General features: G+C 32.4%; 2 protein-coding genes across 2 annotated transcripts in view; one reads left to right on the forward strand and one right to left on the reverse strand.

Moving 5' to 3' along the window:
• Positions 1–1,303: 1,303 nt before the first annotated feature.
• Positions 1,304–4,757, reverse strand: LOC108910454 (D-aspartate oxidase). The gene is made up of 4 exons (XM_018715058.1): positions 4,498–4,757; positions 4,108–4,446; positions 3,762–3,960; positions 1,304–1,660 (listed from the first exon to the last, which is right to left on the reverse strand). The coding sequence occupies exons 1-4, from the start codon at positions 4,733–4,735 to the stop codon at positions 1,408–1,410; spliced, it is 1,029 nt and encodes a 342-aa protein (XP_018570574.1). The 5' UTR covers positions 4,736–4,757; the 3' UTR covers positions 1,304–1,407.
• Positions 4,758–5,607: 850 nt separating this feature from the next.
• Positions 5,608–17,142, forward strand: part of LOC108909782 (prominin-2) — a gene marked incomplete at its 5' end in the record, with an annotated part of 56,957 nt that continues 45,422 nt past the window's right edge. Inside the window, 3 exons of the mRNA XM_018714208.1 lie at positions 5,608–5,899; positions 10,464–10,519; positions 15,457–15,668. Coding sequence (XP_018569724.1) covers positions 5,608–5,899; positions 10,464–10,519; positions 15,457–15,668 — 560 coding nt within the window. The remainder of the gene's footprint in view (positions 5,900–10,463; positions 10,520–15,456; positions 15,669–17,142) is intronic.

Consider the following 17,142-nt stretch of genomic DNA (forward strand, 5'->3'; position numbering starts at 1 on the left):
GAGAGATGAGATAACAGTCTTGAAGATTGAGAATGCAATCAAATTGTAGAATACACTACTTTCTAAACAAAAGAAAACGATATCTACAAATCATTATTATTTTTGTTGCTATAATGTGTTCTCTTTTCTTCAAAGGATCTATGCAAAGGGTTACGCTTTCGTTTAGTCCCTCTATTTTTCGTTTCTCTTTTTAACAACCAAAAATAATCGGCCATCATGTTTTCATTCCGTCTTCCTTGATATCGCTGTTCTATAACCTTAATATCCTGATGAAATCGTTCGCCTTGTTCTTCGCTATAATTTCCAAGATTTTCAGGAAACCAATCCAGATGTGAATGAAGGAAGTGCAACTTGTAGTTCATCAAACATCTCAGATCTTGGAAGTCTTTTATCATTCTTGATACAATTTCTTCGTAGTTAGGACTCTTGTTGTCTCCTAAAAAAATTGTCGCTATAGCTTTGAAACTAGTCCAAGCACTCTTCTCTACGCTACTCATTGTAGTGATGAATGTTGCATCCTTGAACAATGTCCGAATCTGAGTCCATCGAATACACCTTCTTTCAATTTCGCCTCAGAAATATTCGGAAATTTTCGCCCTATATATATAAAAATAAGAATGATTTGTAGATATCGTTTTCTTTTGTTTAGAAAGTAGAGTATTCTACAAGTTTTATTGCATTATCAATCTTCTAGATCTAGACTGTTATCTCATCTCTCAGTACAAAAAGTAGATGGATATATGGGTGGATGGGTGGGTTTTATAGGTGGTACAGGTGGATGAATAAATTGTATGAATTGATAAATGGGTGGGTGGATAAAAAGATGGATCCAGAACTCTGCAACACGAATTATGCCATAAAAATGTCGTTTTGATCTATTTTCTGTTTTTGAATGAAATTGGACCAGCTTGTCTAACTCTATGATGATAAATTAGAATTAAACGAGTGAAAAATCATACGACTAGTGAGCTGGTAGAATAATTTGATTTTTTATAACTTTCGTCGATCGTAAATGACGTTTTTTGTGAATTTTGACCTGTTTTTTAAATTTTCCCGAAAACTCAGACCCGTTGGGCCAAATCTGAAAGCAGATTCGGATTCAGTGGAAAAAAATACATGGATATACATGAGTCTGAATACCAGATCCGATCCTTTTTTTTTGTGGGGCTGTGTTATTAATACAGATTTTTTTCTGTAGTTCATTAAGTTAGGTTAGAAGCGAATTTATATATTATTCACTTAATTTTAAGTTATATAAAAAAAATAGTATATTGAGTTGTCTCAAATGAAAATAAAATAAAAATGAATGTAACTATTTTTTATTATTCCCTTTCGAACGAACACCGAACAAAAGGAAACAAATGTTGGAGCAATTCTTCTCATTGCAACACCTCCTTGCGCCCACCCCTACAGCTTGTTCCTGAGATTAGTCTGATTGAGGGCCCGCTCTACCAATTTCGCGCAGTCCTCGGCACATCCGATAGACAGGGTTATCCCTGCGCCCCCATGCCCATAATTGTGCACTATTCGGAGGAGGCCATTCTTTCCCCCTGGCTTAATTTCTATTTCCAATCGCACCCGCTCTCGGCCTGGCCGCAAGCCAACCTGATGCTTAATTACTTCGGCCGTCGCCAACGCTGGAACTAGCTCCGAACAGTTCCTGCGAATAAAAAAGTGCTGGTAAAACTCGGAAAACTGTATTCCGGGTGGATCAGCGAAACAGACGGTTCGTTTCCATTGAAACTGATAATAGTCCAGACAGTATCGTTTCAAAAAGCCATATTTGGGTGAATCGTATATCCACGGAGATTTTTGACTTTTTGGCTTTCAAATATCACTAGAAATGAAAATTTTTCTATGCGCATAAAAAAAACGTGGGCTTAACTTTTCGCGACAAAATATGTTTAAAAAAATCGAAATATGTCATATTTTTCTTCCTATTAAATTATGTATTTTTCAAAAGTTGATTTTAGGCGAAAATGGAAGAGGAAAAATATGTTTGCAATTAAATTTTTTACAAAATATGTATAGTTAGAAATCGAATGAATCGTGATTATTATGGTAAAAATCGAAAAAGTCGCAAAAATGGGGTTAAAAAACAATACTTTTTAGGATTTTTTTTTGGGGTATTTAAATTGGATATAGGACCTTTATACTTGACTCAAAAAAACTTCATGTTATGTAGAATTATCACACCAAATTTCATCAAAATCGATTCAAAAGATTTTGCATAATAATTTTGCAATCCAGATTTTGAAAAAAAAAATTGCAAAGTTTCAAAATTTTGCACAGCAAAAACCAAGGCCCTTAAATACTTGAAAATTTAATCACATATAGAAGGGCTCTCAAGCTTTCAAACTTTTTTGAAAAATCCGAATCCGTCAATTAGGAGAGCTCTGGCACTTGTTTAAGTCGAATTTTTGTACTTATAAACAATTAGAACTTTGTGAATATTCAATCAAATCAAATTTTTTGAAGCAGGTTTTAAAAGTTCTTGGAAAGACGCTTCTTTAAAAAAAAAACAGAACGATTGATCAATTAGGTACATAGTTATAGCCGATTCAATTTCGAGCAGGCCGAAGCGGCCGCGCTCTCTGCTTCCCCTACCACCATCACCCGTACGATTTTATTGAATTTCTCGCTTGCATAAATAACTTTAAACACGTTTTAAAGTAGGTTGCCAATGAAGAAAAGTATTGTAATCTTAGACCTGGTAAGTACTCGCAATACCAAAGGTATTTTTCAAAAAATTAGCCCGGATGCCCCAGTACATTTAGTGTAAATGACGGCTATAACTATGTAACTAATTGATCAATCGATCTGTTTTTTTAAAGAAGCGTCTTTCCAAGAACTTTTAAAACATGATTTAAAAAATTTGATTTGATTGAATATTCACAAAGTTCTAATTGTTTATAAGTACAAAAATTCGACCAATGTTTAAACAAGCGCCAAAGCTCTCCTAATTGACGGAATCGGATTTTTCAAAACAAGTTTGAAAGCCTGAGAGCCCTTCTATATGTGATTAAATTTTCAAGTATCTAAGGGCCTTGGTTTTTGCTGTGCAAAATTTTGAAAATTTGCAATTTTTTTTTCAAAATCTGGATTGCAAAATTATTATGCAAAATCTATCGAACCGATTTTGATGAAATTTGCTGTGATAATTCTACATAACATGAAGTTTTTTTGAGCCAAGTATAATGGTTCTATACCCAATTTAAATACCCCAAAAAAATTCCCTAAAAAGTATTGTTTTTTAACCCCATTTTTACGATTTTTCCGATTTTTACCATAATAATCATGATTCGATTTGTAATTTAATTGCAAACATTTTTTTCCTCTTCCATTTTCGCCTAAAATCAACTCTTGAAAAGATACATAGTTAAATAGGAAGAAAAATATGACATTTTCCGCCAAAAGTTAAGCCTACGTTTTTTTTTTATGCGCAAAGAAAAATTTTCATTTCTAGTGATATTTGAAAGCCAAAAAGCCAAAAATATCCGTGGATTACGATTCACCCAAACCAAAACAGATACCGCCTAGTCTATAAATAGGATTTCAAAAAACTATAAATACTCCACTCGAATTAAAGTTTGAACGTGAAAAAATTATTAGTAGACATTTTATTACACTTTACAACGGAAAAGGAAATGTAGAATGATAATATCAAAAAAGTAACTCGAGAGAAGTGACGTTAAGTTGGTAAATTGCAAATAATCGGCAATACCTGAAAGTTTACGAGCTTGAAATAATGAATACCGTACCTGAATATGTTCTTTTTATCCACTTCATCAACTTCCAGATTATAGGCAGGTTGACTCGTTCCTCCCAAAATAACGCAATGTATGTTCGGTATAACGTAGCAGCTCCTGTCATGTTCACTGTCTATTAAAAATAAATAGAACATCCACGAAGCTGACACTCTGGCTATTTGGCCTCTAAGTGGACACAATTTAGTGTCACCTAAAAATAAGGTCCCTAAATAATAAAGAATCAGCTATTGCAGTTCAACGAAGTAAAATTTAAATACGAGTGAGATCTCTTATTTTTATTTCTTTGTAAAGGTATTAAACGAATTGAAACAAATTTAATAATAAATATAAAAGAAACCTGTAAGATCCTTGGCATCCAACCCAGTACAATTCACGATTACATCAAAATCTTCTAGCTCTTTGAAATCCCTTATTTCCTTCCTTACTATTACACCACCATTCATGAGAAATTTCTGTTCCAAAAACGGCAGGAAAATCGAAGCCTCCCAGGTGAAACTGAGGAACTCAAATCCACTAATAAATTTCCTATTTCCCACCTTACCAAACTTATCTAAGTATTCTCTGGATAGATTTGAATATCCCAAGACCACATCCTTCCAAAAAGGATTTTCGACGTCTTTTCTGTCAGAAATAATGCGACTGATTATAAGCGATATACCAGCTTCTTTAGCTTTGCCTTAAAACAAATTGTTAGAGGATTTTAATATTTAATCTAAAATAAAATCACCTTCTTTCCATAACTTTAAAATGTAATCGTAAGTAGCTTTACCCCACCTGGTTATTTGCGCTGGTGGTGTGTCACCTACCATGTACGGTTCCCAATACCCAGCAGCTATGTCACCAGTGGTATTAGGACTTTTATCCCTAGTAAAAATCGTCACTTTCACATTTTTTAATCTCTCCTGTATGGATAAGGCACTTGTTAAACCTATAACCCCGCAGCCGATCACTGCTATTTCATACATGTTACTTTAAGACATATTTTAAATATTTGTAATAGTGTACGCCTGATTTTTATATATGTATATCTAACCCCTGGGTTATCTCAGTTATTCTTACGAATAGAAATTGTTTATAGTATGCTTAACATTCGTATCAATTAGGCTTATGTATTGCAATATCAATGACAACTAAAATTAAGACTAATCAACAGAATTTCTTCAATACTAAAGAGATAAATATATTTTATCACGTAGTTACATATTAAAATAACATTTCGTACCTTTAGTACAAGACTAATATTACTCGAAAACAAATGAACTGTGGTAATTGAGGTTAAACTTCTGTTGGGCTAAAGGAATCTAAAAATATGATCAGAATCTCTGGCTACAGTCTGAATCTAAAATATATATCCTCTGATTAGTCAAGTGTTTAACAATTTAAATTTAATGTAAATATCGACTAATAAAAATTTAATATAATAAAATACAAAGCAAATGTTTTGGTCCAATAAAATATTTATGCATTTAGATTGTAAGAGTACTAATGTCTATAATTGCAAATGTAACAGATTTCTTTTTGTATGCTATACTTATTCCAGGGGCATGCAGGGATTTTACATTTGGTCTTTTATAAAATGAATAAAAACACAATTATTGCTATAATCATGTAGAGTTTCAAAACTATTAATACTGGGCTAATAGTATTTGCATGAGCATGGTCTCATACATACCAAACATAGAAATACAAATCCCAGCAATTGAAAGCTTTATTTAAGAAAATTTTCATTATTTAGGAATGATATTTGTTAAATAATAATACAGAAGTATTAACAAAAGTTTAAAATTCGTAGATAACACTTTCAAAATTAAAAATAATCAAAATATGTTACCTTAATTTTTTATTTTTTAACAATATTCAGCATTCAGTAAGAAATCCTTCCATTTTCAGAGGTTCAGCATTAGACTCCGCACAGTCTTCAGTAACTCAACCTGTACCTGTCCCAGATAAGAACAGAGTCGTCGAGTTCACAAACACCTCCGCTACAAGGGGCTCCAGTTTACAGTTCTTAGACATTCCCCCGGGGGACGATTTTCGCATCCATGATCTCAGTCTAAATGAAGAGTACTTGCTATTCGAAGCCTTTTCACAGCTAATGGGATATTTACAACCGACCGGATTTCCTTCAGGTACGTCCCAGTAATAAAACGCTACGTACACGGGTTGCTTCGATTCAGACGCTTTTCACTCCGTGCACGGTTAAATTGATCGAGAATATTAAACTACAGTGAATTTGCGCTGTAGCGGAGAGCAAATATACTCATTTAAAGAGACTTATAAATAACTGTGGTGAGTTTTACGGGCGTTTAGGCAGGCTCTGGTTGTCTAGTTTTACTTGTTTTTGTTCGACCAATGAAAATATAGAACTGAGATTCGACCGATTTATTAGAAACTCAAGCAAATCCAATTAAATGCATATACAACAATATACAATGTATACAATGTTTGTATTCGGTAATTTTATAAACTTTAGTATTTATTATACGATGAGAAATGAAAATTGTAAATGTATTATAAGGGTTTACCACGGCGTATGACAATTGAAAGGACAAGCTACGCTCCAAAATGTGCTATTTAGCCATTTAAATGAAGCTCTTGAAAACTCTAAGAACTATACATCTTCTTTGCACTGGCCCCGTTAATATTTAACTTGAAGGAAATTTATAAATGACCATTACAAAGTATATTATGTAATTTAGATGTCATTCCGTATGATAAATGGTAAGAACTACGTTAGTTTTCTAAAACAGCTATTATTCTTTTAGTACAACGTTACGCTTCAGCTAATGTTTCAGAATATATTACAATTCTGTCCTATATTGTACAGATTTTTTGCACTGTTCGATAAACTCTGGCATTCCATTTTTAAATATGTAATAAACAGTTGTAGTATTTACAAGTTTTTTAAGTACACTCATACTATTAGAATATTCACTGAACATTAATATGCTGTAGACAAAATGAATAATGGTAAAAATAGCAGCAGTATCATTATAGTCCAGGGAACGAAGAGAAAAATAAGGTAGAACCTCCGAATACTTTCGAATAGATCCGATTTTTATAAAAGTTTGGAATTAAGCTCATTTCATCCTGTAGATAAAAAGTTATGTGTGCTTGATTTGCGCTTCTTATTTTTAGGGGATGAAAACCACCCTTTATGCTAAAAAACTTAATAAATATAAAAATAGGTGTTATATAGACTAAAATCTTTCCCTAATATATAGAATAAATAGTGTTTTATATTGTGGGTTATAATTTATGTTATTTTTATAAAGTTTCAACCCTTAAAAACCACCCTTAATGATAGAAATATAAAATTAATAGTTTCTTCGACCTTAAAATATTTTTATAGCCATATATTATTGATAGAAATCTTTTCAATAGTTCATGACATTATAAACAATTCATTACAATATTCCAACCCTTAAAAAACTACCCCTAATAACAAAATACAAAAAGAAATAGTTTTAACAGTTTGAAATGATTTGGTAGTACAAACAGGATAAATTAAATTCTTTTACCTGTTTATAATGCAATTTATAATTTATCGCATTATTTTAACCCTTAAAACCACCCCCAATGACAAAATATAAAAAATGGCTTTTAAATTATTTAAAATGAAATATAATGCCCCCTATAGTGTTTGCCAGATCACTGGGTGTCTCAAAAATCACTCTTCATTATACAAATAAAAACAATTTTATATATTTAAAGTTGATAAGCAGAATTATTAAAAGATTAAAAGGAAAAAGTGAAGGTATTCTATGTATATAGAATGCTCCAAAGTTGTGGATAACCAAAATATTGATATGCTTCGAAAATTGAAGCGGTAAGGTATCCTTGGTTTTTAACGTTAACGTTAAAACGATTTTACGGAAAATTTCGACAGCTAAACGTACTGTAATATTTTTTAACGCCTTATTTTTGAGATTTTTATGATTAAAGGGTTTGAAGAACATGACCTTCGTCCTCAACTGCAAACTTCTAGAAGCGACATCTATGTTAATTTTTGTCCTACACAAATAAAAAAAAAATATTCTGTAAAAAAAAATTAAACTTTTATACTTTTGAATATTTTTCGTATCTTTTTTATATTTAAAGTTATTTTCAAAAATATGTTATTTTTTGGAATTAAAAAAATTGTTTTCAATCAAACGTAATTTTAAAAATATGCGTTCTCAACCGCTTAAACTTGTATAACATATTGTTAGCACATAAAAAGTTTAAATTGTAGAAGGATTACCTTTAATGTTAAAACTGGTGAAAAATTCATCAACATTTATTTGTATAGATTTTTGTCCGAAAAAGCGAATTAACAGTTTTATTTTGATCATAACTCTGTTAATTTTTATACTAATGACTTGAAATCAAGTTCATTTTAAAGATTTTTAAAAGTACTTTACAAAATATCCTGTGCTTTCTTGAAAAATATAATTTTTTTAGTTATTTTACGTTAAACGCTTCCAATTTAGTTTTTGGCGGACATGAAATTATCTTCAACCAGCCGTATCTTAGCATCTATTTCACCTATATAGACGAAAAAAATCTCAATCTTTTTCCTTTTCTATAAGTTTCATTTTCTTCGTGATGTTTTTTTTTTCATAGTATGTCTACTTTCCGAGTTATTCGAGAAAAACCACTGAACTTTTTTTTAATAAAAAATGTACATTTTCAATCACTAATAAAAATGTTCATAAAATACTTTTTGCTTAAAATTGATCGCCTTATCGATTCCTGGGATTATTTTCAATATTTATTTTATTTTTCATCCCCTAGAAGGGGTGGCTTCCTCCGCAAGAGCGCTCATCGGCACTATATAACTTTTGTTACTTGAACTATTTTCTACTTATAGTCCACGTTTCCCTGGACTATTAAGGGTATGTCGAAATGATTTTAATGAATTTAATTTAAGAATGTATAATTATATTCAGTCGCTTTTTAGTATAATGTTACGGATATTTTGATTAAATACCTGAACATCCTCCTTTAAATATATTTGTGTTTTTTATTGAAATAACTCCAAGTAAATTAAAAATCTTAAACCGAAATACTTTAAACGAAATACTTTTTTACGCACAATCGTTATTATTCCTATGTGATATATCCCTTGTCTGTTGTGGTCCTGTGCAAATATTTACAGTTCACTTTCCTTCTTGACCCTTATTATCATACGCTGCAGCCTTGAAAGTTCCACATAGCTTCCAGCTTTTCCTACTTGGACGGTAAAAACCGAGCACCTGCTAGACCTCGCCTGTCATCCTCCTAGTCAAATTTGTATAGGTTTATCACACGCCGAGTTGAGTTTACAGTTCCCTTTCAACAAATCGCTGTTAGTTTGGTGGGGAGTTTTAAAGAGCTTTTTACCCTCACTCTCGAAGGGTCTCCACTATCCCTCCAATTTATTTTTCATCTAATTTAACTGTGCGAAATGTAATTGTTGTTTATTTTGTTGGTTGGTTGTTTGTTTGTAAATTTGATTAAAACTACAACACGATGCTCAAGGACAAACTTTTGGATATACGATATTTATTCTTAATTTCTCTTAAGCGACAAACTAAACTTAACAAAATTTTAAGAATTCCACGACGCGTGCTGTAATTTAAAGTACCGTGGTGTTGTTCTTGGGCTAGACTCTGTGGGGGTGAAACCACTAGCAGAATCCCTAAGCCTGCTCTGACATCGATTTCGGTTCTTGTTGTTGGATCTACGGTTTTAAGCATTGGAACAAGGATCGAAATCAATATAATGGCAGTTCTACTGGGAGTTCTGATAGTAAATGTTTATAATTTTTTGTCTTTAGCCCTTATAGACACTACAGGTTTTTTTACATGGACCAAGCAGGCGTAAGGAAATTTAAAACATTGCGATGATTAATTTTTCTTGATTTTTCCAGATTTATATTTTAATTTTTTTGCAATACCTTGTTTAAATTATCAGTATTGATTTCTTATGCTTGTTTTTTTAACTAACTAACTAAAAATAACATAATCTAATATTATTTATATGGACAAAAAGCCATGTTATTAATAATGTGGGCATAAACATAAGCTTCACATTTTTCTAACATTTTAACGTTTCACCAATTATGCAAACTACATAAATCTTAGCGAATATCACATTGCAAGATTCAGTTCTGCCACAGACTGGAAACTAGGTCAATTTTACTATTTTTCCAAGAGCATCACTCTGAGATTTTGCTGGTTTAACACTATTATGTACTTCCTCCTTCTCTTTATTGAAAAAGTTCTGTCTCATTATTTTACAGCTCATCTAGGATTGTAATCCAACTGCTTTGCTCTCATTCGTAAATGTCAATCACTCTGATAATGGCATATTATAAAACAACCATATTTGATCAGATGAAATATTATTTTCATAACTTTAATAAAGTGAAATACACTAGTCACAAAAATTAAATATTAAAAAGATCCTAGATTTTCGAAAGTCTTCATTGATTTTGGACGTCCTGGAACCAATAGGCGTTTGCTCCTGTATCAATACTCCCTTGTGTATTGAATACCCGTAAGAGCAGTTTTCACAAACGTAAACGTTAATTTCGGTGCCCAATTCAAAGTCGATGTAATTTAGTTTTGCATAGAAATTACCTCATTTGTCCCACATCCATGCATGGCGGGTGTTTTGAACATCGCGCCGGTAAATCAACATATTCACGGGTGTTTTGTTTTGTTGCAGGTCTGTTGCGGGATATGCTGTACAACCGTATCCCGACGCAGCTCCTCGTCTTCCAGGTAAGTGCACAAAATGAGCATCAGGATGTAACGGTGATAGTCCTGGGTACGCAAATGTTTGTGCAGCAGCAAATTACACATGAATCGCAATAGTTCAGGGATGAACCTTTCAAATTTGCTACATGTATTTTCTCTGTACAGGGTGTCCCTGAAAAGGATGGACAACGCTTGATCACAGGTTCCTTGGATGAAAACAAGAGTATTTAGCCTAACATACCTATATACAAAAGTGCACGCCTACTGAGATATATAGCCTTCTAAATATAGAACAGATAACCTAGTTTTTTTCAAATCATTTGAAAATTGTTTTTCTTAGAAACTTCAAATTTGCTACACTTGTTTTTTTATATAAAGGCAATGTAAATATAGAATTTGGTGAGAATACATATACAGGATGTTCTCTTTCTAGTGCCTGTACGCCACTGGCTATACCGTAACTTTTTTGTATGTACGCCAATGACGACAGAATTTTAAAAATAAGCACTATTTTAGAAGATTTTTTGCCTCTTACAAAATTTTGATATCGTTTATGGATATCGAGTAAAATTGGCATTTTTTACACATTAAATAATATAAAATCAGTTTAAGATAAATAGAACATTCTAGTACGAGGCGCCATATAACAGAGAAACAAATTCATAACAATAATTAAAAGGTTTTGCGTCAAGCTAGCTGTGATTTAATTTTAGCTTACTTTGTTTTTTATTGCAATTTATACTTTTGCTGAACAAACTGATATGTTAGTAGTTTTGGGTTATTGTGAAGGAAATTGTTGTGCTACTGTTTGAACATATGCTGAAAGTTTTCCTAATCGAAGAACTCCAAATCATAAAGCATTTGCTAATGCGGAGAGACGCCTTCGGGAACCAGGACGTTTTTTACCTGTAATATTAAATCGTGGATAATGTACGGCCGGAATTATTCAGCTGGAGGAACAAATTGTGGAAAGGGTCGAAGAAATTCCTTAAGTAAATAAAAGGCGTTTAGCGGCAGAGGTTGGCTTTCAAAAAGTTCCTTTAATAGAGTGCTAAAAGACCAGTTATTACAGGTTACAGGTATTACAGGGTACAGGTAGGTATTACAGGTTATTAAAGGTCTAACAGGTGGATAGGTAGAGGAAATAATGCCCCTTTAAAATGGCCACCTCGATCCCCGGACCTAAACCCATGTAATTATTTCATTTGGGGAGCGTTGAGGACCACAGTTTAAAATAACTTTTCAGTAAATACAGAAAACGAATATGGGAAAGAATACAACATGAAATTAATGTTATGAGAGGTAATGAACAATTATTGGATAATTTCTAATTTTCGAAGAACTAATGTTTGCGTTTAAGAACAAGAAAGTAACTTTGAGCATTTACTGTAATATTATTTTAATGTGATTACAAATATCAGTTTATTTAAAATGTTAATGTTGACTTTCTTACATTATTAGTTGAAATGGTTTATTTAAAATATTAGTGTTGATTTTTATTTTATTTATTGATAATACTAATACCAAAAATGTGTAGTTATTTTTTTAATGTGAATTTTTTTTATTATTATTCCCTGCTTTGAGGCTGCAGTTATAAATTATTTTTTATAACTCGGAATTTTTGCCTATATTTAATGTAGGTATAAATAATGCGAATTTTACTCGCAATCCATAAACGATATCGAAATTTTGTAAGAACACACACACAAAAGTTACAGGAAAACCAGTGGCGCACAGGCACTAGAAATAGAACATCTTGTATATGTATTCTCTCCAAATTCTATATTTACCTTGCCCTTATATAAAGAAATAAGTGTACCAAATTTGAAATTTCTAAGAAAAATAGTTTTCAAATTATTTTAAAAAATTGATTATCTATTCTATATTTAGAAGGCTATATCTCAGTAGGCGTGCACTTTTGTATATAGGTAAGTTAGGCTAAATAGTCTTATTTTCATCCAAGGAACCTGTGGTCAAGCGTTGTCCATCCTTTTCAGGGACACCCTGTATATGTTTGTTTAGAGAATATGACAAAAACTAAAGGGAAGTTTATGCGTATATAGAAATGTTCACACGAGCAAAAAAAATTCAATGAATAAAAACATAGATACGGCCTCGGGTTGTGGCAATGTCGGTTACTTGCCCAACTAAATTAATAACCGCTTTGTTACTCTTTAGCCTTTAGCCGATCTTAGTTTTACCACATTTAGGTCATGATATGATGATTTTACCCATTAAATATGTATTTAAAAATGTAACATATTATTATATTTTATTATTTATTGTGTTGTTTTGTTTTGTTAGTAATGTAATGTAAGTAATGGTGTTGTGTGTTGTTGTATTATGTGATGGTGTGTAAATTTTGTGTGTTTATAATTATTAAATATCCGTTTGGGCGCCTTTTATAATGTAAAATGTCATTTGGGTGTGTTTATATCTAATTTTCCATTGAGCATAGGTTCTGATAAGAAAATTTTATAATAACACTGACAAATATAGACGAATTAGACTTTCTTACCTTATTATTGCTAACATCGCCTCCGGCAGCTTTACTTTGTATAAATAATGTTCACAGTGTAGATAGGATTTTAACATATTAGTGTAGATAGGAATGTTCATTTTCTACACTGTCCCTCAAGAAAAAACATTTTATTTTATCAATAGCATGAGTCCTTACCTCATAGCGGCGGTTCTATGCTCTTTTAATTAACCTTTACTGTTTAATTTTTGGTAGGAAGCATTGAATAAAAGCAAAATTTGAAAGATTTACACAAGATGACATTTATTACTTATTTTTCTTTCAATTTCAAACAATCCTTTTGATGAACACAGAAACTAAAATTTTCTTTATATATTTTTACATGAATAATTGTCTGAGAAATGCCTTATTCTACCTATTATAGTTTAGAAAATGTTTGGTTAACCAATTATCATTATTTTTAAACGTTTTTCAAAACAAATTAACTTATATCACGAACATTGGAAACTAAATTAATACTTAAATTATAGAATGTTCAAAAATGTCAATTTAAATTTTAATCACTGAAATTGTTTATAGTCGAAACGGGTTTTCTGTTTCACAAATAGTTTTTATAGTTCAAATTTGCAACACTGGAGAAAACAGTTGTGCAACTGGATTTACTTTATTTCGTTCTGCCTGGCAATTTGCGTACGTTTCTATAACCTCACTTTATTGTTGTGGTTTGTCTGCTATTCTCGTGTGTTGAAGATGGCTGTTGGGTCTGTGTATAGTGCTTCCTGGTGTTTTAGATGTTGTTTTGGGGAGCCACAGGACAACATGCACCCCTCACCAGTCTCTCGAATCTCCTGCTTTCTTCACCTCTGCAGCTTGTTGACTCTCACGATGTTTTTTTGTTTTTCCGGTACCAGGTAAATTCACTGATTTGGCCTATTGCCATTGGTTGCTCGTATCCATGTTATCATTTTCTAACTGCGCAATTTCTCTAGCGTATTGCGATGAATTTGATTTTAATTACCTTACGGCGTAATTTACATTTTATAACTGCGTAGTAGATTTTATACGTCTTAATACTAATTTACAAGAAATTTTTTTATATGATATTTTGCATGACAATTTTTTTTATAAGAAACTTCTAGCCTATCTGTTTCTGATGTTATAATATTTGAACTTTCTTTTGTACTAGATTATTTAACATTAATTTACTCATAAAATCTCTAAATTGGCCCTTCTATATTAGGATAAAATATAGGGAATCTGTTACATATTCCATATATAACCAATTATTTATTCACATAAGAGTTGCCCCTGGCAACTTTATTGTGGGTCCAGTGACGCGCCAGCATTTCTTCACGCTTCATTGTATCATCCGAATCGCGATTCGAATGAAGCGATTTTCTAGGTATTATTAAGTTTCCGCAATGACGGCCGACATTCAGAGGGATCAAACATTGTATGGTTTACAAGGGCCGCCATTTACAAAGAGAAAATCGGGCTGTCAGATACGAATGACTGCCATTCATAAGTACACCTGTTTAACGTTTAATAATGTGGAGTCCAAATGGGATAATTAACAACACAATGTCGGTAGCAAAGCCAGAGGTTTACAGTGACAGCGTAGGATTTTTGTACAGGCTTAGAGAGAGACAGAAAACGTAACTGGAGATCTCCCTTCGTGTCGCTGAATTAAATACGACCAAACATTCCAAAAATTATGAATTTTAGATGCTCAATTATTTTTTTAAAGACATTGACTCCATTTCTCATACCGCATCTATTCACAAATTGTTTTGCATAAGTTGTGAATAGCCCTGTACAATTACAAATACATATGAATACATTCAACACACAAAATTGTTAAATAAAACGTGCATGATCGTTTCGTAGTTAAAAAGAATACAAGAAAGGTAGGTCTTTAAGGCGGTATAAATATTCAAGATGCGTAAATACTCAAACTTTTCTAATCATTTGCACTGTTTTTTCCTCCTTAATTTTTGTTTCAACACTTGGAATTAGATCTCTTACGACCGTCATTAACAAGTCCATCAAGTGGCTCTGAAACTTCTAACATTTCATTTTAATTTCAAATTAACTTCCGAGCCTTACACTTTGTTGTGAAATGAAGGATCGTTATTTTTAAGGTAAAGTTGAGCCGTCGCGTCGAGCAAAGGTTAAGAGTCTTCTTTATATAATCGATTTAAACCAACTTTACTAAGAAATTTTTTACACAGAATTAGTCGCGATATAAATTATTTGTTTCTCAGAAAATTAGTCGTTATAAAAATCACTTAAACGTTTAGGATTTTCGTTTTTTTTTTTTAATTTTGTGACTGGTTTAGTTCGAATTAACGTTCGAAACTTTATAAGGCGTACACTTCTGCTGCAGCTTTCAGCAGTTTTGGAACAAGCTGGAATATTACAATCTCATTTCATACAACCCAGATATGTTTCTAGAAACTAAAACTCGGCATTTGTGTTTCAGGTGCTGAAGCTGGAAATTGTTCTTATAATGTGGATTGTGCTATGGGCAATGTTATCTCTGTGTCTTCCATCCGCAGTGGCTGCCAACTTCTGTTGCTCGAATAATATCAGACGACTAGAGGAAGATTTCTCAAGTGGGTCGACGAACTCAAGAGACAGATGGATGGGAAGGACATTGGGATTTCTCTTGCATTTGCTGCTCTTATTGCTACTGTAAGAAATATATTACACTGTTTTTTTAGGAGAATTGGCTGAATTTTCATTATACAGGGTGTTCGGAAATGATCAGCAAAAAATTCAGGGGATAATTCTAAACCGAAAATAAATGCTAGGTACCTCTTTCTATAACATTTTTTCCAAAACTGATTATTAACGGAGTTACGGGGTGTTAAAGTTAAATTTTATTTGCAGTTTTTTTCCAATACGTTTTGCCACACTCATAATATTTTGACGAAATTTGCCACCGTTTTTTCGCATTTTGTAGAGAGCGCCACATACGAGCCTTTATTTTGATTTGAATGGTTCCAACTTTTTTGTGCTACACTTTATTCAAAATTTGACTGAATATTTTTGTTCTCCTAACCTTTTGACATAAAAAAGGTATACTTTATTTGTTTCGATAAATCTTACCGTTTTCGAGAAAAATGCTAAAATAACATTGCTTGCATGTGATGAATACGAAATCATTTTAATTTATTTTCTACATCAAACATAGCATGCTTTAGAAACAAACGCTTAGTTGCCTTGGAAACAAGTTTGTGGAGAATTAGTTTTGACAGATAGTAATTTTTGTGAAAATTTGTTGTTACGCTGATGATGGTTAATGATAAATAATAAAAAAATAACGTCCTCAACAAATAAAGAATGGTTTACTAACAAAATCATAACGTTAAAATACATAAGTTACTGGAACAATACAAATACAAATTAAACATTCAAATCAAACGTTCAAAGTATCGTCCTTCGTCTTCAATGCATAAATTAATTCTTCTTAAAAAAATCCGACGAACTCTATGGAATATTTCTTCCTTTTCCTTAATTACCTCACAATTAGCAACAATTCTTTCTCTCGGTTCATCGACGCTATTCACAGGTGTCCTGTATACAAGCGTCTTCAGATAGCCCCAAAAAAAGAAATCGATTCGGTTTAAGTCAGGGGATCTAGGGGCCCACTGTACAAATCCACCGCGTCCTATCCACCTTTCAGGAAAAGTTTCATTTAAGAATTCTCTGGTCGCTAAACTAAAATACGGTGGCGCACCATCTTGAAGCAGCCACATTGCATTTCTTAACCCGAGTGGTACATCTTCCAATAGAATAGGTAAGTGGTTTCTTAAAAAATCCAAGTAAACTTCACCATTGAGTCTTTGTTCAAAGAAATGTGGCCCTATTAGTAGTCCCCTACAATACCGGCCCATACGTTGACAGAAAACTTGTTTTGATAATCACGCTCTATTGATAAATTAGGATTCTCATCAGACCAAAAATGCTCATTGTGGAGGTTTATTAAGCCATCATGGCCAAATCCAGCTTCGTCCGTGAAAAGGATATTACGAACAAAATTTTGGTCACCATTGTGAAGTATTCTAATTGTATTGCAGAAATTCACACGAGCAGCAGGATCTACGGCAGATAAGGCTGGCACCTTTTGGTAGTGGTTCGGATGAAGGTTTTGTTCGCGTATTGT

Source organism: Anoplophora glabripennis, unplaced genomic scaffold (assembly GCF_000390285.2).
Source record: "Anoplophora glabripennis isolate ALB-LARVAE unplaced genomic scaffold, Agla_2.0 scaffold27, whole genome shotgun sequence".
Lineage (NCBI taxonomy): Eukaryota > Metazoa > Arthropoda > Insecta > Coleoptera > Cerambycidae > Anoplophora > Anoplophora glabripennis.

Excerpts from the sequence above, each read along its gene's own strand:
- LOC108910454 (XM_018715058.1), bottom strand. The coding sequence starts at position 4,735 with ATGTATGAAATAGCAGTGATCGGCTGCGGGGTTATAGGTTTAACAAGT. Across the intron at positions 4,447-4,497 it reads TTTAAAGTTATGGAAAGAAG|GCAAAGCTAAAGAAGCTGGT; the intron begins GTGATTTTATTT and ends ATTTGTTTTAAG. Across the intron at positions 1,661-3,761 it reads GATAAAAAGAACATATTCAG|GAACTGTTCGGAGCTAGTTC; the intron begins GTACGGTATTCA and ends TTTTATTCGCAG.